Genomic DNA, 25742 nt, shown 5'->3' on the forward strand with positions numbered 1-25742 from the left:
TAGTCACAATAATAAACACTCGGAGTCCAGCTGCCATGTGATAAATGTGAACAGTTCTTCCAACAGATTCAAACACAACTGTGATTCCTGACTTTCCCACTTACTAACTATGGGCATGTTTGTTTTCAACCTCAGTTTACAATCTGTAAGAAAGAGATAATAGCTTATTTCATTAAGCTGTATCCAGGATTAAATGGAGACATGAACATTAAAAGTTTCATGGAAAGTCTGATCATATAAGGTGGCAAATGTTCATACATTTTCACAAGTGAAACTGATTCTGATTCCCCATGAAAAGTTTAGCTGTTTTTACAACTAAATTCAATATACGTTAGAGTGGCACAGATAAGGTGTAGCTAAGGTTACCGCTATACTTCTTTCTGGGTTTTGCTAACTGGACTTAAAGATTTTCTTTTGGGCAACCACTCCAGAGCCAATATCACACAAACAGTGGGGCTCAAATGGAAAACGTCAGTTCCACTTGGGAATGCTCCTGGAGAGGATAACTGTGGAAGGTCAGGGTGTAATCTGGGGATGAAGCAGGGTCATCTTACAACTGAGAAATAATTTACTATGGAAAATGACCCACCCTGCTTTTTCATCTTTGACATTACTAGGAGCAATATCCCTATTCCAAAACAGGGAACTTGACCCCAAAGACAAGAGATCCAGGTTTGGAAACTTTAACCCCTTATTATTTTTTACCTAACCAGACACAACCTGAGAAATTTTCTCTCTTTTAAAAACAGCAACAACAGCCAAGACCATCCTCTTGGATACATTTGTTTTGCATAATTATTTATCATACACTATTGAGCTACTAAAATTGTGTTGAGTCTTTTGGGTGAACTTGGGTACCCTAAAAATCCAATAAAAACTATGGACCTCACTCATTCAAATACCAAATTTTACTACCCGCCAGGCTCTGTGTTAGATGCTGAAAATACCACAGTACATAGTGAGACATGGTCCCTACCCTCTTGCATACTTTTAAGAGAATAATCATTAACCCAAAGATCACATAAATACAATGTATAATTTCAAGCCATAGAAATGCTATGAAAGAAAGTTACTGTTACAGAGCCTCCAACACAGGGAAGTTCCCCAAGAAAGTGCTATCTGAGCTGTGATCTGAAGCTGTGCTTCTCAAACTATGTAGCAGGGCCAGTGTTTTCTGTTTGCTTGTTTGTTTTAATTTCTGACCCATACAAACCAACACATGGTCTCACTGTGCTCAGCTAATGTGCAGCTGCACCATGTACAGCCTGTAAGTCGAGTTCAACATCAACTAAACAAGCCTGTAGCCTGTTCAATGAGACAAGACCACTTGCCATGTGCTTAGATGTTACAGCAACATCAAATTTCTATAAATGTTTCCAAATGCTTCTATCAATTTCTGTTATTATAATGGACCTAAAGGAAGCATGAACTAGAACTAGTCAAGGAATCATGTCGAGTATCACCCATCTCAGGGAGGAAATGGGAGGGGTTGGGTCTGGAGACAGCGTTCCAAGAAGAGAGGCGAGCATGTACAAAGGCCATGTGGTCAAGGATGTTATGTGAGGCCAAGGAAGGGAAAGAGAAGGAAAAGAAGAAATCAAAGCGGTTATATTTAGGGGAAGGCGGATAACAGTTCAAACTAAGACTTGAGAATTAGAACCTTTACTCTGTGTATATTATTTTTATCTTTATTCTAAAAGCAATGGGAAGACACTGCACTATGGGGCAGAGTAGAGGACAGAACAGAATGACAAAAGCATATGGGACAAGCCAGGTGTAAGACAAGATTTGGTGGCAACTGGATTGGGAAGATAGGAGTGGAGATGAAAAGTAAGAGATTCAAAAGATATTAATGTGTAAAACTTCAGAACTTGATGATGGATAGGACATAAAGTCCTAGTTTTTGGCTTGAACAAATGGAGGATGGAGGAGCCAGTCACTGAGAGAGGGAATGCTGGAAGAGGACCAAGAAATACAGAAATCAAGATTTCCATTTTAGACAGAATGAGTTTTGAGACCTCCCAGGGTACTTGTGGACTGACTTAATGAAGTCATATATTTGAGAGCTATTAGCTGCAACGACCATTCTAAAAATGCATATTATCACGAATGACTGCCCCAATGTTAAATTCTAACTTTTAACCTCAAACTGGAAAGTGGTTGTGTGTGTGGGGGGGGGGGGGGGGGGGGGGGGGTGCATGTTCCTGGGGACTTAACCCTAGGGCACTCTGTGGAGTTACGTCCCCAGCACACCCTCTGTTTTAGTTGTAACTTTTATTTTGAGACAGGGTCTCACTAAGTAGCCAGGATGGCATCAAACGTGCCTCAGCCTCCTGAGTCGCTGGGACTGCAGGTGTGTGTCACAGCAGCCAGCAGCTTGCTTCCTCTTGCCACTGCCTTTTGATGTGCAGTCTCCCCTCTTGCCATTTTCTATGGGTGGGTAATAACAATTATGTAGAATGGCAGGGTTCACTGTGGCCTATAACATAATTTGATCAATTTCCCTCCCCATCCTTCTTACCTTTTTAAGAAGTGACACCATTTCCTGTGACCAGGCAGAAGGGTAAGTCACAATAGCCGTCTCAAACATGTGTGCAATTTCCTTGCTGGATGTACTGGAGCGAATGTGATATGGTCTCTTAAGGGAGAGAAGAAGTAAGAGCCTTCATTTTTATCAAACAAAAGAATTATGTAAATAATACTAAGCTAAGTTTTCAAGCAATAAAATATCTATATCAATTATCACCCCGTTGATTATGTTGGCATGGCATTTGTGGTCGACCATTGTCAGACCTCCCACCTTTTTCAAAAACAAGAACACAGAAAGTTTTGGTTTCTTGTGAAATATCACAAAATTTTTTAAAAGTTAGTAATTTCGCTGATCCAAACAAAATATTTCAGTGGGCTAAATCAACCTCTGAGATGCTGATTTGAAACTGGATTTTAAGGTAACTTATAAAAGTACTTATACAAACTACTGAGCAAGTGTCTAAAGTTTTTTTTTAAAAATTTCAAAAAAGGGTTGATTATAAAGAGATCCAGAATTTTACCAGGTCCTCCTTTTCACTTGTTTTAAATATAAATGAGGAAGTTCAGGACAAAAGCTCCCCAGGAAACATCAGACTCAGCACCGATTGTATGATGAAGCCAAAAAAAAAAAAAAAAAATTTTTTTTTTTCCTTCCAATTTCTGGGAGAACCATATTTATCCCTAGTTTTAACTCTGGGAAAGGAAACAGAACTGTGGACCTGTTATGGTTTGCACAGATGCCCACTAGAGGGCAGCCTTTATCCACATTGACTTCTCTACTTCGTAATACACCCACTAACGCTGGAATTTCATGTCTCTTATGTGAACTGAAAGCAGCTTGAAGCCAGGAAGTGTAACACATTCACATTTTTGTCCATAGGATCTAGCACCTAGCAGGCGTTCATGCATGTTTATCGAATGAACAAAATTTCCACATTAGATTAACCATAGGACAGTTAATAAGGATACACTTGCATCCCACCCACCTGGCCATTTCCAGATGTTTGATAAATGACTATGGACTGATAAACTTAACTGAGGGAAAGGAAGGGTCTTATGTGTTTCCCTGTGGTAAATCAGCGTTAAGAAGCAATATAATGTAATTAAGTGTTCAAGGTCTGCGGGCACAGGGATTTGGGTGCTAAACTCTGCCACTCAACTTCTGAGTTTCAGTTTTTTCATCTGTAACATGAAACTACTTCATCTGCAAAATGAACCATCTCATGAGATTTTTGGGGAAATTAGAGAAGATAATACTGTAAAGTTCTTCAAAGAGTGGCAAATACCTATTAAATAGAATACAGGACAGCTGTTTTTATTGTCTGATTCAAGTGTAGAAAAGGGCAGATGTAAATGTGCACAGTGATTGACAAAATGAGTCTTCATGAGAAAAGGCTCAGTTCTACTCAAAGTCAACCTTTATTACTTAGGGAACCAGGCAATGCCAGAAGGTGACCTCTAAGAGAAAGATTAAGTGGAACTTTTCATCATTTTTATGTAAGGTCTCAAAACAACTGCCACAGTTTTCCCTTCCCTCAAGACTAATTAAAGGACCATAGCTAAACCATTTGTCTCAGTGATAATACAGGGGAAATAATATCTCAACTCTACATCAGAAAAGGAGTGCTAGAAGCTTCATAACCATTTCCAATATATTGGCTACTACTAGCCACAGGGCACTGCAGGTACTCCACAGGACTTGTCCACAATCCACCACACCATAGGAGTTGGGCCAGGCTTAGCACATGCAAGGTTCCAGGGTCATATGCATATGTACATGGATTTTTTTTCTTTTTCCTAAATTTCTTATTTCAATTCATTGTTGTTTCTAAACCTGTTATCTCTTGGTCATCTAGAAAACAAAAGAAAATTTGATAACCTTGAATGAATTGACCTATGAATGCCCAAAGCAACTAGTTTAAGAGTGTGTGAATTTCTTTATTTACTTTAAAAGACCAAATGATGGAATTTAACATTTTAAAATAATCTCCATGGCCTGTCAGATTAAAATAATAAAAACAATCAAATTGCCTTCATCTTATTTATTTGTTAACTTACTTTTTTTTTTTTTTTTTTTTGTGGTGCTGGGGATCAAACCCAGGGCCTTGTGCTTGCAAGGTAAACACTCTACCGACTGAGCTATCTCCCCAGCCTGTTAATTTACTTCTTATAGTTCTAAATTTTAAAAATTCATTTTAATTTAAAAATTACCAGAATTACATATTTATTCATCTAACAAATATTTATTGAAAGCCTACTATGTTCCAGCACCTCTGTTGGGTACTGATACCATGCAGAACAAGATATGTGATTTCTATGTTGGAGCAGCCTAAAATCTACTTATGAAAATACATAAATACTTATATAGACTGTACCCAGAGAGAGAGAGAGAGACACACACACACATTTAAATAAATAGGACACAATGTATAAAAATCCAGAAAAGTAATCCCAGGGCCTCTGGAGGTTGAGATAGGAAGACAATGAGTTCAATCGCCTCAGTAAAAGCAAGGTACTAAGCAACTCAGTGAGACCCTGTCTCTAAATAAATATAAAATAGGGTTGGCTTAGTGGTCTAGTGCCCCTGAGTTCAATCCCCAGTACCCACCCCTCAAAAATTAAAAAACAAAACAAAACAAAACAAAACAGAAAAGTTGTAGTATATTACAGGATCTTACAATTTTAAGGCAGCATATCAATTAAGGGTGAGGGTATAAAGAATGAATAAAATAGAAAAGTAAAATGTTAGCTAGGAGTAAATGATATACTGTGATTATAGTCATATTTCAGGAGTACAAGATATAAGTGTTACAGGGAAGGATGTGCGATTTTGATACGTAACTGCAGAAAAGTTAGTCCTTATGGGTAATACGAAACTATACAAGTCACAGACCCTTGGCTTTCATTGGCAAAGGGAGAGGCAAGAGGCTCAGAGATGGTGCAGTTGGTTAATAGTTAAGGGACACATTCACCAAGACTTCGGTTAGCTCAGAAACTGCAGGAATCATTTTCAAGCACATGTTCTCTTTGAAGCATCTATTTTTTCTGTAGACAAGAATTTGTAAATATGGAGGAAGTTATTGTTTAGCAACCTTCCTCTGAGACTTAGTGATGATGATACTTGTAATTAAATGCTGGTATTTCACTGTCTTCAGATTAGCTATATTTTAAATATAATTACATGCCACCTCCCCAGTGATTGTTTCCTACAATGTGTCACAATTGATCTGAAGCGATTTGTTACTCCACTCATTCAATACTCATTTATCATGTATCTATTAAAAGTTAAATGCTGGGATAATACTGAACTATATGAGATACATTCCTCACCTTTAGGGAATTAACGATCTAATAATATAGAAGATATAAAAACATGAAACTAGATATACCTGGAAAATTTCTTAAGGGCTATACATTCACAAAATGAATATAATCCTAAAAAAGTAAAATAGATTTAGGTGGTCCGATCTAGAAAGTTATGCATTTTATCTTATAAATGAAAAAATAATAAATCTCAACAGAAAGGTGATTCTTTTTTTTTCATTAGTGGGAGATGAAAATGATCAAAATATGTTATATGTGTGTACAAATATGTCACAATGAGACCCATCATTCTGTATAATTCATACACACTCATTAAAAATTCAATGGAGTAAAAAAACAACAAATTATATCTATATCTATATATGAAGATAGATTATCCTTATGAAAACAGAAAAGATTTGAGAGTGAATATAACAAACTGTTAATTCTTGAAGGTGGGTCTGAAGGTCAAAGGGGGTTAATTTCTAGCTCTAAATTTTCTTTGCCTGTAGGATGATACTTTGTTCTTACTTTCATTTTTGTGGTTTTCTATAGTTTCCAAGAAGCTTAAATTCAAAATGATTGTAAGAGAAAATACATAAACATCTGACAAGATCTAGGTCAATTTCACTGGAGAACTCATGGAAAGATTCTTTGAAGGAGGTGTCAGTTGTCATAGGCCATAAACTATGGGCAGGATTTTAACAGAAAGAGACCTGGAGAAGGTCTCCCCCACACAAAATTGAGATAGCTCAATAGCACAGTCTTTTATAGAAATGAGAGTACATATTGTATATAAATCCTTAACTTAATTCAAATTCAACTTAGCAATTCCCAAACTTATGAAGAATGACTTTTTTAAGAAGATGAGGGCCTGTCTTAGAAATATCTTTACAGGCAAACGAACAAGACATGAAAAAGCCTGAGGGATGCTTCAAGAACAGGAGGAAGTACAGAGGCTGCTGTGAGTTTCTGAGGGGTCAGGATTATTTAAATGGAAGCAGAATCTGAAAAGGCAACCTAGTTCTAAAGACCAAGAATGCAAGTTATGGCCTTTGAAGGGGTGTGTGTGTGTGTGTGTGTGTGTGTGAAGAACTGGAGAGCAACAGCATTTTTGTCTTAAAGGAAAGTCCATATCTGTGTTTTAGAAAAATGAATTTGTCAGTGTTATTAGATCATAGGGAACTACCATAGAGATAAAATAATATGGGAGGGAATAACTGTTTTCTTAGCAAAATTCTTTGCAGCCAGGCAAGAAGACCTGTTGTAAATGTGTGATACTTAAATATAATACTAGTCCTATTTTAAAAAATAATGAAAGTTGTTTCTGTTTTTCAATTCATTGCTCAGATTTTGTTTTTCTAAGTGTGGGCATATGAGGGCAGAACACAGCTGCTCTGAACAATAGAGGGACTGGACAAGGAGCCAGAGGAAGTTGTCGCAGGAGAAGTATTTGATGATGAGGTGGGAAAGACCAGAGATTTTCTACGATCTAAATGATGTGCATCTCTTCCCTGTTTGTATAATAACTGTATATCCACATATTTATCAGTTCGTTTTAAGAAATGGAACAAAGTCCATCAGAAGATGGAGAAAGGTCATATGTGAGGTCTTTCATGGAGGACCTACATGTCTGGCCTACAGGAGGGGTTCACCTCCATCAACATGAACAACTCACCAAGATTTGAGTCTGCTTAACCAATAGTGTTATGTGGTCTCTAGGAACAGAGGAGTAAGAACAGTGAACAAATCAATGTCAAAGTGTGAAAGGAACTGTGTGGAATGAATGAATTCGATCCAACTGTGAGGTCCTCCTTTGGTTGCTGTAGAAGGGTCTTCGCTTCCCTAGGCAAAACAAAGCCCCAGCTTCTAACAGCTGTTAGATTTGAGCAGGTCAATCAGTTGTGAAATGGAACTCTAAATGTAGAGATTATGTACACTGATGTAAGGCCAGGACAGAGGCTTCTGATCGAATCAGAAAGATCAACTCTGAAAGATTAGGTTAGCTGCAGTATCTGTCTGATGACTTGACATCCAGTTCTTTGGTTCTGTGGGGGTAGGTAAGCTCTGAAAGTTAGGGAGACAACAGTCTTCAACCTCTTGGTCTTGGAGGAATCACTGTTGCATCCATTACCAGGATCTTAACAGTATACAACCCTTTGTGTCCCATCCCCACTCTTATGTGAAAGCACCCATCCTCAAGGTGATGGTATTTGAAACAGGAGCCTTTGGTGCATACTTCAGAGGATATGGGGATGGAGCCCTCATGGTGGTTAGTGGTCTTATTAAAAAAAAAAAAAAAAAAAAAAAAAAAAAAAAAAAAAGGAGAGAGAGAGAGAGAGAGAGAGAGAGAAGTGTTTCTCTCCCCATCACTCAAGGACACAGTGAGAGGCAGTCATCTGCAGGCCAGGAGGGAATCCCTCACCTGAAGCTCACCATGCTGACACCCTGAACTCAGACTTTTCAGCCTCCATAATTAAGATAACAAATTTCTTTTGTTTATGCCCCACAGTAGATGGATTTTGTTAAAGCAGCCCTGGCTGACCTAATAGATTTAGGTGTTGGGTAGTGGGGTACAGTTACAACTACCCAAACATTTCCAAGCAACTTTGAGGTTAGTCATTGGGTAGAGGCTAGAAGAGTTTGAGGTACATACCATAAAAATGAATTTGTGGAGCAATCCTGGTGAGGTCTCAGACAGAAATGTGAAACATGTTACCAAAAACTGAAGGAAATTGATCCTTGTTATAAAGGGGCAAAGAACTTGTCTGAACTATGTTCCAGTTTTTCTTAGAGGTGGAATTTGTAGTATTAAAATTGGGTATCGACTGAGGAGATTTTTAGGCAATATGTTGAAGGAGTGGCTTGGTTTCTCCTGACTACTTACAATAAAAAAGTGAAAGAAAGGGGATGAATTGAATAATAATTTGTTAAACAAAAAAGAATCAGAAATAGAAAAGTCTAAAGACTTTTGGGCTATATGTATTGCAAAAAAATGAGAAAGCTTATTCTGAAAAGAACACTAAGGATATAGCTGAACAACCAACTGAGGAAGAGATGACACTCGTGACTCAGGAACTTCATAAGACATCTGAGAAACGTCAGAGAGAGAGACAGGGTTATACCACGGAGATACTGACTGAAAGTGGGATGGAATGGAGAAGACTGTCAGACTTCTCAGATCACAAGACAGGCCCACAGAGTTTTCTGGTTGTGAACATGCGCCATCCCTCCAGTAAGTGAAGAAGGACCCCAACAGCAATTCAAGACCATCAGGCCTGCCACTGTCACCAAATGTCCCAAGGGCACTGGCTTGTGGCCAGGGCTGCCTCTACCTCAGTTTCAAAGGGCAGGACCACCATCTGGCAGAGCTGTGTGAGTGGGAAAGCAGATTCAAGTGGACAGGGCACCTGAAGGGTCACTGGGTCAGTCTCCCTTCCCTTAACCCCAGCCATAAGAGGGATGCTGCCAGCCCAGGAGACCTGGAGGGAAGATCATCATACCAAAGAAGATTGTTCTTTTATTCTATGTTTAATTGACATATATTTATGGGGCATGGTATTATACTTTGATATATGTATGCAATGTGTGAGGATCAAGTCAGGGTAATTAGCATTTCTATTTCCTCAAATATTATCATTTCTATGTATTGGTAACCTTCAAACTCTTCTCTAGTTATTTTGAAACGCACAACTAATTGTTGTAGGTCATAGTCACCCTACTGTGCAATACATACATCTACGCCACTTCCCAAGGTATTTTGGTAACCTTTCTCCACCCTCTATGCACCTACCCCCCACACTTTGAAAGCTCTAGTATCTATACTCTACTTCCTACTCCTCTGTGATCAATTTCTAAGCTTCCACAAATGAGTGAGAACATGTTCTTTTTGTCTTTGTGTGCCTGGAGTATCTCATATAATAAAACATCTTCCAGTTCCATCCAAGTTGCTGTAAATGACAGGATTTCATCTCTTATTATGATCAAAGAGGGTTATTCTTGAGTCTTAGGACAGAATAGACTTTGACCTACTATTCCTTCCTTGTTTCCCACTTTTCCTTTGTAGAACAGATCATCAATCCTATGTCTATGCCACCATTATACTTGGGAAGCACATAACTAATATGGATTTATAAATTCACAGATGGAAAAGATTTTTACCTCAATATGAATCATCCCTTGAGTCTCATCCATACTCAATTTGGATTGTATTTGTATGAGATTTCAGACTTAGGCTTCAGAGGTAAGACTTTTGTGGCTATTGGGATGGGATGAAGGCATTTCCCATGTGAGAAGGACATGGATTTTGGGGGGCTGAGGGTAGAATTTCATGAACTGAATGTGTCCTCACCTGAATTCATATGTTAAAGCTCTAACCCTCAGTGTGATGGTATTTGGAGATTGGTCTTTGGCAGGTGATTCAGGATACATTAGGCCATGGGAGTACAGCCCTCATGATGGAATCTGTGACCTTATAAGAAGAGAAAGATCTGTCTCTTTCCCCTTCCTGAGGACACAGTAAAAATGTCTCTGTCTTATGCCATAAAGACAGACCTCACCAGAACCCAACATTTCTGGCACTTTGATCTTGGAGTTCCAGCCTCTTTAACTGTAAGAAAATAAATACCTGTTGTTTAAGTCACATGGTCTATAATATTTTGTTATAGCTAAAATAATACACTAAAAGGATATTTGAATTATGCACTGGTTTGTCCAAACCATATAGAACATAATTTTCATAGTATCTGTTTGATTTTCATCTTTTTTCCCTAGAAAAAAAATTTCTTCATTTAAGAACTATTTCCTTAAAAGGAAACTAATTTTTCACTGAATCCAAAACTCTGAAACCAAATGACAGAGAGCAGTCCAACAAGACAGGGCATGAGTTGCTCTGTGTTAATAATTCACACTCGCCTTGGGGAGGTATATCTGTATTAGAGTTCTGTACTGTAACTGCAAATGACTTTCTTTAAACAAACACACATATTTACCCAAGATATTTAATGTGGTACACTGACTTTCCCTCTTTGGGAGTTTATAACATCCATATTATTCATTTAATTTTATTGGTGTAATTTAATGTTAAATGATATGGTTGGTCCCATATGTGGGACAGTTTATTAATCTGTGCAGAAATCTCAAGGGGTATTATCAGCATCACATGGCTGTTTTCAGTTCTCATATAAACAGCTTGGTTTGTAGCAAACAATATGTTCTTTCATTCTAAAATAGAACATGCTGGAAGAATAACTAAAAAGGACATGCGATTCTACTGTACCCGGCCTCTCAACAGCTCATATGCCGTCACTCCCAGGGACCACCAGTCTACAGCAAAGGAATAACCTGCTTCTTTTTTGGAGTTGAACATCTCAGGTGCTGAAAAACAAAGAAAAGTTAGGCCAGTTTTATGTCCTGAGACATTAATAAACCTATTTTCCCAACATGTTCCTCCAAAGGAGAATTACCAGCATAAAAAGTATAAACACTTTTATGGATATTTATTATCCATTGCTAGATTGCTCACAGCAGGCAAGAATTTCTTATTTTCTTAGCTCTTTCAGTAGCCTTATTCATCAACCAATGCACACAGGCATGTACAGGCTTAATATACAAACTCTCTTCTCTTATTTAGATCATGCACCTATTTAAAATTGAGTCCTATTGGGTCTCACCTATGTGATTAACTCTGAAGTAAAGAAAACTAAGAAGATGTTGTCTTTTGGAAGGTTTGCATTAAGGGTCTAAATTTATATTGTGGTTGCAAACAATGCTCAGTATTTGGTGCAAGGTACATTGGATTGGCTGTCCATCCCAGAGTCACCTGGAAGCATTTGCAGCCTCCTACTGGGGATAAGGGAAGGAGAAATGTGGGAGTGGGCACTTTAGGAAGTATAAGGTTTAGCAAGAACCATGGATCATTTACATATGGTAACCAGGGTTCTCTGAATTGACCCCAAAGGAAGATAGAGCCACACACAATTTTTCCCCTGGAGATGACTCCTTGGTTATGCATGCTCTAAGCACTTTGTCACACTGCAAACCTTCTACATGTACTTCCATAAATATACCTAAACCCTAAGGAGTGGAACAGAAAGAATTAATCACAAAGCAAGAGTAGGTATTTATTCTGCTTGCTCAAAATGACATTCCTAGTACCTAGCACAGAACCTGGCAATCAGAGTCCATAACCAGAAATTTGTTACATGAATGAATAAATAAATCAACTACTTAAGCCACAGGTTGTGATCATTAGCTCTGGAACCATGCTGCCTGAGCTCCAATTCTGCCTTCACCACTCATTGTACCCTTGAGCAAGTCTGTTGGCAGAGCATGGTATCCTCATCAGCAAATCAAAATAATAAGGCAATCTTTACGAGTTAGAAATTAAACAAGATAATGCATGTCAAAGTCAAAGTCTCAGCATAGTGCCTGGCACTTAGAAAATGCTCAAACACATTCGGTACTCTTGGAGAGAGGCAAACATCCATACTAATGGATGAATTAACCTAGTCCAAAGGTACATGGGTTTGGTCCAAGCCACCTGTAGAAAGGTGCTGACTCTGGGCAAAGGAAACTGATATGAATGGGACTTGCATACACAGACTCGCCTGCCCAGTTCACTCGTATTCTAAGTAAAATTCTGTGGACAGCATCCAATTAGAGAGGTAGAAGTTAACATCCCAATGCCCAAGCCTGACCCTGACTCTGACAAGTCTGATGCAGGAGGACTAAGTGGGCCTCATGCCCTGGTGAATTCACCTTTCACGCTCACTGCATCCTTTCTGCAAGTCACAGCTCCCAGAGCAGTTGGGGAGATAATGGCCTTGACTTCGCAACACTCCCACAGGCAGAATGGAGTGGGCTACATTTCTGCTTTCCCTTTTCAATCTCACAGCAGGTCATCTCAGAAAGTCCCCAGGTGACAGGTGACAGACATCTCACTTAGAGAAGCTGCAGACAATTTTGAGGACTAACCAGATCCACTGTGCTAGGAAAATGCCAAACAAAATAAGCATTACTCTACAAAAGTGGTGTCTTCTGTCAGATCAGATCATCCTTGGAGTTTATGGGTATTCCTTTTTCTTCCCAACTTCACTGAGTGATGATTCCTTTCTCTTCTGTTCCCTCTATTTTCAGACAGGAAGACATTTGGATGCAAATGCATTTCCGGGCAAATATTCATGGTGTGTGAGGCACTGAGGAATTTTGGTAGGACATTAAAACAGAAATCAAGGCAACATGTAGAAGCATAGTGTAGGGGCTGGGTGTGGTTCAGTGGTAGAGTGCTTGCCTCACGTGTGTGAGGCACTGGGTTTGACCCTCAGCATCACGTAAAAATAAATAAATAAAGGTATTGTGTCCATCTATAACAAAAATTAGTTTCTAAAAAAGCATAGAGTAATTGTTTGGGTTCTCAAATAGCAGAAAATTCAGGGCAGAAAGAACTGAGGGCTTTCACCAACTCTTCAAAAAGAGCCCTGCTCCTGAGAAAGAACAGATTGATGGGGAGAGGTACTACGTTTCCTTCAAAAGAGTCATTGTATATTTGCATGGTGTTATTTTTTAAGTAGTTCTATTCATACATTCAGAAAAATAATTAAAATATCAAACAAGGTTTTAATGACTAGTTATAAGGAAACACCCATATAACCATCACACTATTTAAGAAGTAGAACTTTGCCCCCATTTCTGCATCCTGTCCCTCCACTACACCTCACTGTTTTGAATTTTAAGTAAAGGATTTTCTTGATTTTTTATATAGATTTAATGTATTCATTTCTAAATAATGGTTTAATTTTGCCTATGTTATATATACCTCCCAAGGGCTGTGGGTGAACTGGTTAAGGAAATTCCTAGCTGCCCTGCCATTGATGTATTTCAGTGCTTTATGATAAAGAAAACATTGTTAGAGTGCAAAACAAAATTTACTCTGTGGCTTGTCTTTTTAAATCCTATTCCTTGTACTCCTTGGTTTATTGCTTTTTTTCTCAATAATATTTAAGAAGTGTGCAAATTGCTGCATGTACTCATGGTTTATTTACACTTAATGCTATATGAGTATACCATAATTTACCTACCAGTCCTATTGCTGATGGCTATTTTCACTCTAGGAGTACAGTGAACAATGCCTTTTAGAAAATGTTCCTGTACATGTCAGACTCCTATAAGCATCTTTAGGTACATCCCTGCAAGGGGCCTGATGGGGATGGGGGTGTGCATCTTCACATTCACTAAATGATGCCAAACTCTTCAACAATGTGCTTGTGCCAGTTCACACTATGGCCAGCAAAGCACCAGAGCTCCTCTGAGCACCTCTTTATTCATGTTTGACATTAGCTGACAGGTTGGTTTTTGCAAATCTGGTGAGTATGAAATTATATTTCATTGTGATTTATAGTGGCATTTCTCTAATTGCTAATAAGCTTGATTACATTTTAATATGTTATTAGGTATTTGAATTTCTAGCCTTTGGTTTTCACCTATTTTTAAAAAACCTAGATATTAGATTTTGGTCAGGGCATAAAGAATGGGCCCCCAAACTAAATTTATAAACTAAATATAATAGAAATGTTATAAAAATGATTCTAAACTTCATTTACACACAAAAAAACAGAACTAATAAAGATTTTTGAAAAAGAATAAAGAAACTTGTATCCCACTTATTAACTAATTATTAAACTATGATAATTAAGCTTTGAAAGACACAGAGAATACTGATGTGAATACTTAAATATTAAATATAAGGAATAAATGTCTGTTTATTTTTTATTTTTATTTGTTCTTTTCAGTTATACATGATAGTAGAATGCATTTTGGCATATTATGCATACATAAAGAATATATTCAAATCTTCTTTTCTAAAAACTTTTTTCAGTTGTAGATGGACACAATACTTTTGATTTTATTTATTTATGTATTTTACATATGTATTTTTTTTAGTTGGCAATGGACATTTATTTATTTATATGCAGTGCTGAGAATTGAACCCAGTGCCTCATATGTGCTAGGCAAGCGCTCTGCCACTGAGCCACAACCCCAGCCCAATTTTATTTATTTATATTTTTATGTGGTGCTAAGGATTGAACCCAATGCCTCACACCTGCTAGGCAAGTGCTCTACCACTGAGCTATAATCCCAGCCCCAGGGAAGTCTTATTTAACAAATTGTCCTAAAATAATTATTTAAAAATCTAACAAAAATAAAGTCAGAACCTTTCCACATATGTTTAATCAAATAATAAACAACCATATCATTACATAAACTTACCTAAAATCTGGATGTGAGACAGTATTGATAAGAATAACATCAAGGATAGAGAACATAAAGTACAAAGATAAGGGGGCTACAGATAAAGCTGTGTTGGGGTGCATGCTTAGCATATGCAGGGCCCTGGGTTCAGTCCTCAGCCTCAGCACTACAGCCCATAAAATAACAGTATAGGAAATTTTGTGATATTAAAAATAACTTATTTTTGTCAAAAAAATGTCATAAAAAGTCAGGTGCATTGGCATATGCTTGTGATCCCAGCAACTCAGGAAGTTCAGACAGGAGGATCAAAAGTTCAAGGCCAGCCTCAGAAACTTAGGGAGACCCTGTTTCAAAATATAAAACAAATATATAACAAAGGCTGAGAATGTGGTTCAGTGGCAAAGCAACCCTGGGATTGATTCCTAGTACCAAAAAAACAAACAAACAAACAAAAAAACTTAAAAGTGGGAGATCGCATTTGTACCAATAACTTATAACAAACATAACACACTAGAATTTAAGTATTCATAATATACTAAGGCAAAACTTTGTCATATAATCAATAAGAAATACCAGAAAAGGAAAAAATATTAATACCCACATTGAAGATGGGCAAAGAATATGAACAGGCAATTTAGAAAAGAAGACAGTGAAATGCAATTTTAATATCACAATGCGGTATCATTGTTTGCTTATCATTTTGGGAAATTAAAAATATGTCAGTGGCAAGGATGCAGGGAAATGAATAACCCAGATACTTCCAATGCAAGTAAAATAAACATGAACTTTCAGAAGGGAAATGCATATATAATTCAATCAAAATTAAAAATTAATTAGTTGACAAGTAAAAATTATATATGTGTTTATTGTGTACATGATATTCTGAAATATGTATATATTGCATAATGGCTATAACTAGATAATTAACATATCCATTACCCCACATACCATATTTTTTTTGTGATAAGAGCACATAAAGTTTACTCTCAGTGATTTTTAGGAATAGAATACATTGTCATTTTTAATGGAAATTTATCACAAAGAAATGATTAAACTGCAGGAAATAATTCTGCTACTAGTTTTTTACTACAAAATTACATACATTTCTTATATGAATCTACTATATACATGTTTATTTATTTCAAAATGAGGACAACCTAATGTTCAAAAGTAAGGAATAGGTTAACTAAACGTTAGTGCCACCCTCTAAAAACATGACCATTAAAAACAATAGTTAAGGGACCAGGGAAGTGGCTCAGTTGTAGAGCACTTGCCTAGCAAGCTTGAACCCTGGGTTCAACACCCAGCACTGTGAGAAAACAGAAAGAGAGAGAGAGAGAGAGAGAGAGTGAGAGAGAGAGAGAGAGAGAGAGAGAGAGAGAGAGAGAGAGAGAGAGAGAGAGAGAGAGTCATATTTACTGGCATGGGAAAATAAGCAGTGTCAGTTGTCAAGATCCAAGCTCTAGGGTCAAGACAACTGGGCTTCAGCAGAGACGTGTTTACTCACTTGAACAAAAAGGCAGAATAGTAATATGTTGAGTTAGGGCTCTGAGCTAGGCCCAATGGTGATACCTGTAATCCCAGATATTTGAGAGGCTGATGCAGGACGACCGCAAATTTGAGACCATTTAGTGAGACTCTGTCTTCAAAATAAAAATTAAAAAGGGCTTGGGATGTAGCTCAGTGGTAGAACACCTCTGGTTTTGATCCCTAGTGTCGGAAGGATGGAAGGAAGGAAGGAAGGAAGGAAGGAAGGAAGGAAGGAAGGAAGGAAGGAAGGAAGGAAGGAAGGAAGGAAGGAAGGAAGGAAGGAAGGAAGGATTGATTTGGGTGCTGGCATCGGATCATTATGTTGCAGCTGGAAATTTCTAGCTGCTCAACTGCTTATCTCTAAAGTAGGAATAACAATAGTTCTTACTCACAGAATGGTTTCTAGTTTAAATAATGTAATGCATGCACTGAGAATAGGACTCAGCATGTGAGGAGAGCTCAGTAAATATCAGTCATTACAGTTTTATCATTGTCATCCTCTTCAATGTCCCAAGCTAGATGCTTCTAGACTTGGGCTTAATTTCATCCTGTCAATCACTTGCCATGTGGTTATGATTATATCACTTTCTCTCTCATTGAGCCTGATTGTTAGTCTATGAAATAATAATAGTAAAACCTATTTCATAGGGTTGTTTTGAGAATTTAATGATATGATAAATGTTAAAAAACTTAGTGAAGTTTCTGGTACATCATAAATGCTCACTATATGATTTTATTATTGTTATTATTACATTATGAAGTGAAAATCTACATTGAAGAAATTAAGCATGATCCCATTTTAATAAGTGGGTTTGTGCATAGAAAAAAAGAAGCTCTGTTGGGGAGCCATAAGCATCTATTGGTAGAAGAATTAATTTATTTTCCCTTTTTCTTATCAGCATTTTATACTTTTTCCATAGTGACATTGTGAACACACATGCACACAGACTCTTTTATACATAAAGGAGAATGTTTCAATCAGCAAAATTTCAAGTGATCTCGATTATATTCACATCGACATAAGATTGTGGGGAATAGGAAGGGCTGGAGTGATCAGAGGAGTATGGAGGTAGGAGATCATGAAATGTGAAAAGCAAACCTCCCTTGCTATGTTGGAGGTTGTAAAGACCTGGCAGACAGATCATTTTCGTTTCAGAATCAAGTAAGCCTCCATGCTATGCCCAGCTCCTCACACTACTAGATGTGGTGCATCCACTAACCTTCATTCAGCATTTCAGCCTACTTTTCTTTCTTTGGTTTATAGATGGTTTACTTTTTGGTTAATTGCTAATTAGTATGCTTCATAATCACTATAAAGAGGGTGCTGGTGAATGCCTGTTAGGTAGGTTTTACCAAATTATCCGGAACATAACTTTTAAAAAGAGAAAACAATCTTCTGCCTACAAGTGCTCTTTGAAAGACTCCTATCTAAAAACCAAAGGCAAGGGCACCTCTGGATAAAGAGATATGCAAGGACAGTCAAATATTTTATTTTGGAATAAACTAAGGAACATTTTCAACATGTTAGCCAAAGTTGGTTTAGAACCATTTAAGAACCACAAATAGAAATATTTAAACATATTTTTGATCTCGATCTCTTTCAAGTGAGAAACTTGAATTCTGAGTTTGACTTAAATCTAAGCTTCTTCATGCTTAAAAAAGTAATTATTAGCTATGTGATCTTTGGCAGATTACTTAGTTTCTGATTGTCTTCCATTTAAAATGATGGTAAGTATAGTCTGTCTCACAGGGCTATTGAGAAAAGGAAATGAATAAATGAATATAAAACATTTAACACATTGTTTGGGACACAGAAAGATATCAATAAATATCATTTGTTAATTATAAGGGGGAAAGTGGGGAGGTATAGAATCTTGCCTATTTTCCAAGTTCATAGTTCTATCTACAAAAAGATTAGAATCACTACTTTTGAAAAAAAAATTGAATTACACAGATATTGTAACTAAAATCACTGAGGAGAGAGAAAGGTGGCCTCCCTTTCCTCTCACCATGGAAACCAGCCCTAGAAACCCCAGATGCACATTTTCTGATTTGGTTCCAAGAAAATAGCCCTTAATATGGAAACCCAGGAAACCTGGGGAATAAACTCATCAGACCAGCAGGCTTGGCTATTCCCTGTTATCATTTGAGTGTCATGGGTTTTAGGTAGAAAATTGGCTGAATTATATGTGCCCATTATTTTAGAAGTGACAAAAGAGATTTATTCCCCTCACTGGTAATTGAAAACCATGAAATTTCCAGTTGTTCAAATATCATATAAAATTAGGCTCATTTTCCCCCCACATATTTCTTTGTCTTGAAAGTAAGGTGGCCCTTCATGCAGGGGTTCTTTTTATCATTTCTCTCATTACAGAGAGGAAGAGAATGAAATACTATAAGAAAGCTGCATGGCCCTTGCCCTCAATTTTTAAGTTCACATAATTTGCCCATGAGTTCCTCTGCCCATCTAGCTGTACAATCGATTCCATTCTGACTTAACCCCACTAATTTAAACATCAACATCACCTGCCTTAACATCTTAATTAGGCCAGAAGCAGGAGTAGCTCTTATTCTTCTGTCACCTGCCAGCAATGTACCATGTCTGACCTGGATGGGAGCTCCTCTAATGATAGCTCCATCTATGGCCTAAAAAAATGTAATCCCTTTTGCTTATGACAGCATTGACTTCAGATACTTTAAAATGCAGTCCTATGAATTTTGAAACTAATCTCATTTGATTCAAAGGTCCTCTACTCACCCCAAGGGGCTGGATTCTGAAGCTTCCGTGAGGAGATGGAGGACTGATGTGGTGCTCACACACCAGTTTCCTAGAAAGCACTGTTGATTTTGAGACATGAACAAGGAATAGCAGAGGCGGAGGGAACCTAACATAAATGTGCTGACCCTGCCACAGGTTTGGTAGAGGTTGTGAATCCTGCACACTGGAATTACCAGAACAGCTTTAAACCCAGCCGATTCCTTGGGCTCCATCCTCAGACAGTCTGGCAGAGTTGGACTGTTGTTGTCCCATTCTGATTGGAGCCTCCCTCCCTTCCAGCCGGCACCCCTGCACTGTGGGGGCATGCTTTAGAAAACTGGACCACATCCTCTAGATACTCCCCTAGAAAGACTGACACTCACTGTATACCTCCATCTCCTGGGCAATAATCCCCAGTATGGCTTTTCCCCAAACTCATCTACCCTCCATGAGAAACTAGGCCCTGTTAGCATAGGAACTAGTCAGCAAGTCCAGTGATTAAACTGACATCTAACTAAGAATAGAATGCCAGGCTCCTCTTCTTGTTGTCACCAAGAATTTACAGATCCTTCGTTGAAATTTGACTCACTTGCCTTTGGGATAGTTAAGAAGGAATAATCCTCTCTGAGTACTGTATGTGCCCCAAAGTGTTACAGTTCTCTTCATGTTTTTTTAAGGTGAACAGAACTAAGTTCTGCTAAAACAGTGTCTATAAACAGAAGGTAACCTCTAACAATTCATGTTAGAAATTGTAGTTGATTTGTTTCTACCATTAAATGTGAGACCTCACTGGAAATTTGACACCTATGCTTACCCTGTTAGTCACTCCTCAGCCATAAAGAAGAATAAAATTATGGCATTTGCAGGTAAATGGATGCAGTTGGAGAATATCATGCTATATGCCAATGAGATAAGCCAATTCCCAAAAACCAAAGGACAAATGTTTTCTCTGATAAGTGAATGCTGATACATAACAAGGGTTGGTAAGAGAAGAACGGAGGAACTTTGGATTTTGTAGAGGGAAATGAGGGGAGGGGAGGGAGCCGGGGAAGGAAAGATGGTGAAATGATACAGACATCATTACCGTATATACTGTATAATTGCATGAATGGTATGACCTACATCATGTACACCAGAGAGATGAAAAGTTGTGCTCCATTTGTGTACAATGAATCAAAATGCATTCTGATGTCATGTATAAATAAATAGAACCAGCAATAAAAAATTGCAAATTATCAAGACAAATATAGTTCTTCGATTCACTGTAATCAATATTATGTAAAGTCATTTTACCTTTCTGAGGCACAATTCTCCCATCTTTAAAAAAGAAAAACTCATGGAATTGTGGCAATCACATTGAATCTAAAATTATTATCGGGTACACCTTACAGTCCTATGTACTAATAAAGTTTTATATAAATAAATGGCTAAAATGATTCTTTAGTCACTTATTACCATTCTACTAATTACTACCCCTTCCTTTTTTATTTCATTTTTTTTTTTTTTTTTTTTAATCTCCTCCCTCTGATATGTAAGCTCCATGAGGTAGAGACTTTGTGTTGCTCATTACTGGATCACCAGCATCTAAAACCCAAGAATACACCAAGAGAAGTAATAGACACTTGTTGAATAATTAATTTTTTTGTTAGGAAGTGGAAAATAAAACTATCATAATTAGTGCTTTCAAAATGTGATCCATGGTCCTCCTGAATGCAGATCACCCTATGTACTTGCTAATGGAGAATAGTGAGGTTCGCCTAGACCCATCAAATAGAAGTCAGCGGGGAACTTGTCTACTCTCATTTTAAGTTCCCTGCAATAAATGTTGCCTTCAGGAAGAGAAACCAAAGCTTTGCTCTTAGTAACTATGGCCACTCACGAGGCCCATACCCATGTAAGGCTTGGTGCCAGCCATGGTAGTGATCCGCATCTCCTTGGGCAGCATGGCAGCAATGTTGAAATCTGTGATGTGCACATGTCCTGGGGAGAGAAAGACCACAGAGAATGTCAGGTCCCATTCAACCCAGAGGCACAATCATGCGTCTAACCGAAAGCATCTGTAACCTTAGTTTTTCTTCTCTGCTGGTACAGGCAATAAAAACTCACTTACTCCATCCTCAAGGCCACTGTGGTCTTAAACCAGCAACACTATGGAAGCCAGAACATGACACACAGTGACTAGTCACTACTTTGAACTTGAAGTTCCACCTCAGAATATTTTAACCTTAGTGGTTGAGTTCATGCTCTGGTTATTCTACGTAGGCAAGTTTTGTCTATTAGCAGCATTTTAAGTCGTTTAACCTATGCGTATGATGACAGAGATAGCCAAGAGCTATTCAAAGTGTCACAATCCCAAGCATGTCTTATGGGAGCTTCAGAAAAATAGAGGCAAAATTACTACAAGCTGGCACAGCATGGATATGTATATTTTTGGCCTGGAAAGAATTCTTGTTCTCCTTGTTTTTTTTTTTTTCTGAAATGTCATTAGCTTTTGTTTGCTTGCTTGCTTGTTTGCGCAAGAGTTCAGGTTGTCACTATCAATCCCCAACCAAGTAACTCTCATAACTGGAAAGCAGGAGGCAAAAATCAGTTTTCATCTTTAAAGGGACTCTATGAAAAGCACTAGACTTGGGGGCCAGCAGACCTGGCCTCTGCCTGAAATCTAACCCTAGCGCCTAATAGATTTTACATCCTTTTCCTGCATTGAGCCCAAATTTTTGTTTATTAAAAAAAAAAAAAAATGAACAGGTAAGATGATCTCTAGGGTCTCTCTCAGCCCTAATGCTCATGGCAATACAGTGTGGTTCCAATGCTTAAGTTTGGCAGGAACATGCTCTACAAAGTGTCTAAGAAGGGTGCTTGCATTTATGGCAAGGCAGAAAAGGCCAGTGCAGGAAGCCAAGGCAGGATGGGGTCCAAGGAGGATGGGGTCCAATTCTTCTCCCAGGGCCCACAGTCCCACTCCCCAGAGTCTGCTCTCTGATAACATTCAGCCTACTGCTAAGGATAACTCTCACTGCCTTTACCACTGGGATTTTATTTTGTGCAGAAACTGTGTTTCCTTTTTATTTATGTGATATTTTAATAAGATAAAAGTAGCACTCATCTAATTAAAAATTGGTTTTCTTGCTTTAATGGCACCAATGGATGATTTCAACCTCTCTCCCTAAGTTGTGTAGGGTTTTCCCCCCTTTATTTCTTTCTCCTCCTGATTCAGTAGTTCATTAGTTTGATGCAAATTAGGTGGGCCTGGAAGCTTTGTGGTTGACAACCTGTTCCCTGGGGTCAGACGGCATGGCCTCAGGCCCAGTTTCTACCACTAATCATCTGTGTGACCTTGTAAAGATCACTATGCTTTCTAACAACAGTCTTCTTACAAGGAGAAATTAGAAAAAATAATGACTCTGGGAGACTTAGCATTTGGCAGGAAGTAAGCATTCAGTTGTTGATATTTATCATTATTAGAAATTTCAGTATAGTGTTGCAAATCATGTGTGCCTGGACTTCACTCTCTTGTCCAATTCAGTAGGGTGGGTAGGAGAGTTGGGTCTCAAATTCCACAGGTGATTCAGAGGCACAGCAACCTTCTTCTCTGGCCTGAGTAGATTTTCTAAGCTTAGTCCTAGAATAATCTATGCTAGTACAGAAATAGAAGGTAAAGCATGTCTTAGAACCACCCGCTTCCCGCAGACCAGGAGCATCAGTCATCTGGGAGCTTGTTAGAAATGCAAATTGTTGGGCTTCCTCCAGCCTTACTGAATCAGAAACTCTGGGGCTGGGGCCTTGAGCTGAAACAAGCTCTCCAAGTGATTTCAAAACCCCATAAAATCTGAGATCACTGTTGGAAAGATGACCTGGCTTAGTAGAAGGTGTAGACCTAGGAAATATCCATTACATATCTGTTGAATTTAATTAAGTGTTAAATATTTACCTTGTAAATGTTGTCATGTGGAGTTTTTCCCTGAGCCCAGTAAGGTGGTCTCTATTTTATACATAAGTTGTTTGTGCTAAGTCCTCAGGGCACAGTAGTAGCAGAGTTCAAGATCTAGGATTTGGTCTAGAGCCCCTTTGGTGAGAGTTATGAATCTGGCAGAAACTCTGTGTGTTAAATCATAAGACCACAGCACTGAATAACCTGAAAGAGCTACTTCCTGATCGGCTCAGAGATTATTTTCCCCTGCCACAATGCCTAGTAAAGAATGGGGAGGAGTCATTTGAAGGCCAGGATCCACTGGAAGTTCTAGCCTAGTGTTCTTCACAGGGAAGACAAACAGTGGCCCTTAAGACTCAGCTCCTCCAGGTACTACTACACTTGGCTTCTGCTCACCTTGGTGACCATTGGCCAGGTTCCTTTCTGTGCTGCAAAAGTGAATTTGAGTGCTGGGTCACAGGGGAGGGTTCAACCTCCTGCTAATTGAAGTACTCAAGAACCATTTGCAAAGCCCTTTCTTAGTACAAAGTTTTTCAGGTACAGGCTCAGAACTTCCTGATCCAGCACCCTGAGAGAGGTGGATGCCTTTCCTTTTCGCCTTTGTGGCTTGAAACAGGATCCCCTTAAAATATGTACTCATTTTACTGAATCATTGAATTCAGTAAACCTTGTTCTCATGACCTGCACTCTGACCATGCCTGCTCAGCAGGAGGACCTTTCTTATCAGCGAGGGACGCTAGGGCACCATAATCAATTGGTTGTCGTAACCCTCAACTTTAAAACTCCTATTTGCAAGTGTTCAGAGTATGCACCCCCACACCACATCATACTTACAATGCTTTTTAAAAAGGCATATCCTTAGGCACTACCTTAGACTTACTAAATCGTATTATTATGGGATTGGGTACAATATTCTGCGTTACATATGTTTTGAAAAGACACAATCCACTTGATTTTTAGGCACACTTCAGGACACTGCAAAAGAAAATCTGTTAATAGATTCAGTTCTTCCTCAGCCCAAACTGAGATTTTGCCTTTTTTCTTTAGATGACATTAAGAAACCTATGATTCTGCAATTGTCAAAGTCTCTGATATGCTGGGCAGGCATTATTGTTCTTCTGAATGCAGCATTTATTTCTTCAATAATTAAAGCTCAAGAATTTCAGACGTTATGGAATTGATAGAATTGGCTGAGGCACTTTTAAACTGGTAGGATGTAAAAATATATATCAGGACAGTTTGTTATGAGTCATCCAAGACCTGATGCCATCTTGGCTCTGAACTAGTAAATGAGACCTCTGGGAAGAACAGGGGCAGTTATGCTCTAAATTAAAAACATTTTTTTTTCCAGTCCAATTCAGATGTACAAGGAATGTTCATTTACATGCTGGTAAAAGTCTCCGTATTACAATCAATTCCAATAAATGTTAATATTTTCTGATGGACATCAGTAACATGAGTCAATAAGAATAAATAAAGTGTCTGCCTGTCATTGAGTGGTGTGGATTAAAATATAAGCTGCATGGCGTAATACACAGCTTACTTGGAAGGATGTAGGAAGTATACAAAAAATATATATGTAGACAGCTATCCTTCACAGCACTAAAATCCCCACGCAAGAGGCCCATGGGATGACCTGTCAGGAGTGAAATAGAAGTAGAGGGAAAAGATGAACAAAGCTTTCAAATTAGAGTTCCACATAGAAAAATCACACTAGGCATTGATTTGTGGTCCAGCTGATTCTCAGAACAACCACATAATCACCTGGAGGGGGAGCTCAGGAATTTATTCATTAAAAAATGGTTAATTATGAGCCCTGAACAATGTCTAGGTCCTAGTTTTTCAGAATCTAAATAAATAGAAATTAACTTCAAAATTATTTTCTCCAGAAAGGGACCCCTAGGGTGATGTTCAGAGAATGGCTTTCAGTCTTATTTGTTTGGGTGATTCTATTCCATTCCTATACAATTCTTCCCAAAGCAATTTTTCTATTATAAACAGCAGCAATTCTCAAGTTGAATTTAGGATGGGGCTACAATAGAGAAAAGCCTCCTTTGAATTCACTGTTCAAGCCAAAAACTTGAGAGTGAAAGGGGTCATCATAAATAATACACCAGACAACAGGTGTAGACTGGAACTGTCTCTCAGGCAGACTGGGGTGACACCTTCTACTCCATAAGCAGCAGAACACCAGCCCCAGCAAGACAAGAATAAAGACGCACAGTGTCCTTAGCCCACTGTGCACATGAAGGAAAGCAGGATGGGAGATTGAAGGTGGAGTTATCTGAGGGTTAAGAATTAAATGAAATTTAAGCCAAAATGTAAGAAGTAGACAAGCAGAATTTTTGGTATGCTGCTCCTGGAATAAAATAATGATTTGGGGTAGAAAAGTAAGTACTCTGTCTCATATAAACTTGATGCACAGCAGATATATGCTGACTT

At 38.2% G+C, this 25742-nt stretch overlaps 1 protein-coding gene across 3 annotated transcripts in view; it reads right to left on the reverse strand.

Moving 5' to 3' along the window:
• Positions 1-25742, reverse strand: part of STK32A (serine/threonine kinase 32A) — a 146592-nt gene that overhangs the window by 8108 nt on the left and 112742 nt on the right. For all 3 annotated transcript variants that reach the window (XM_079144784.1, XM_079144783.1, XM_079144782.1), the window contains 3 exons: positions 21260-21349; positions 11111-11208; positions 2522-2638 (listed from right to left, as the gene is read on the reverse strand). In XM_079144784.1, the coding sequence (XP_079000910.1) occupies positions 2522-2638; positions 11111-11208; positions 21260-21349 (305 nt within the window). The remainder of the gene's footprint in view (positions 1-2521; positions 2639-11110; positions 11209-21259; positions 21350-25742) is intronic.

This window comes from Sciurus vulgaris, assembly GCF_902686455.1.
Source record: "Sciurus vulgaris genome assembly, chromosome: 6".
In the NCBI taxonomy this organism is placed as follows: domain Eukaryota; kingdom Metazoa; phylum Chordata; class Mammalia; order Rodentia; family Sciuridae; genus Sciurus; species Sciurus vulgaris.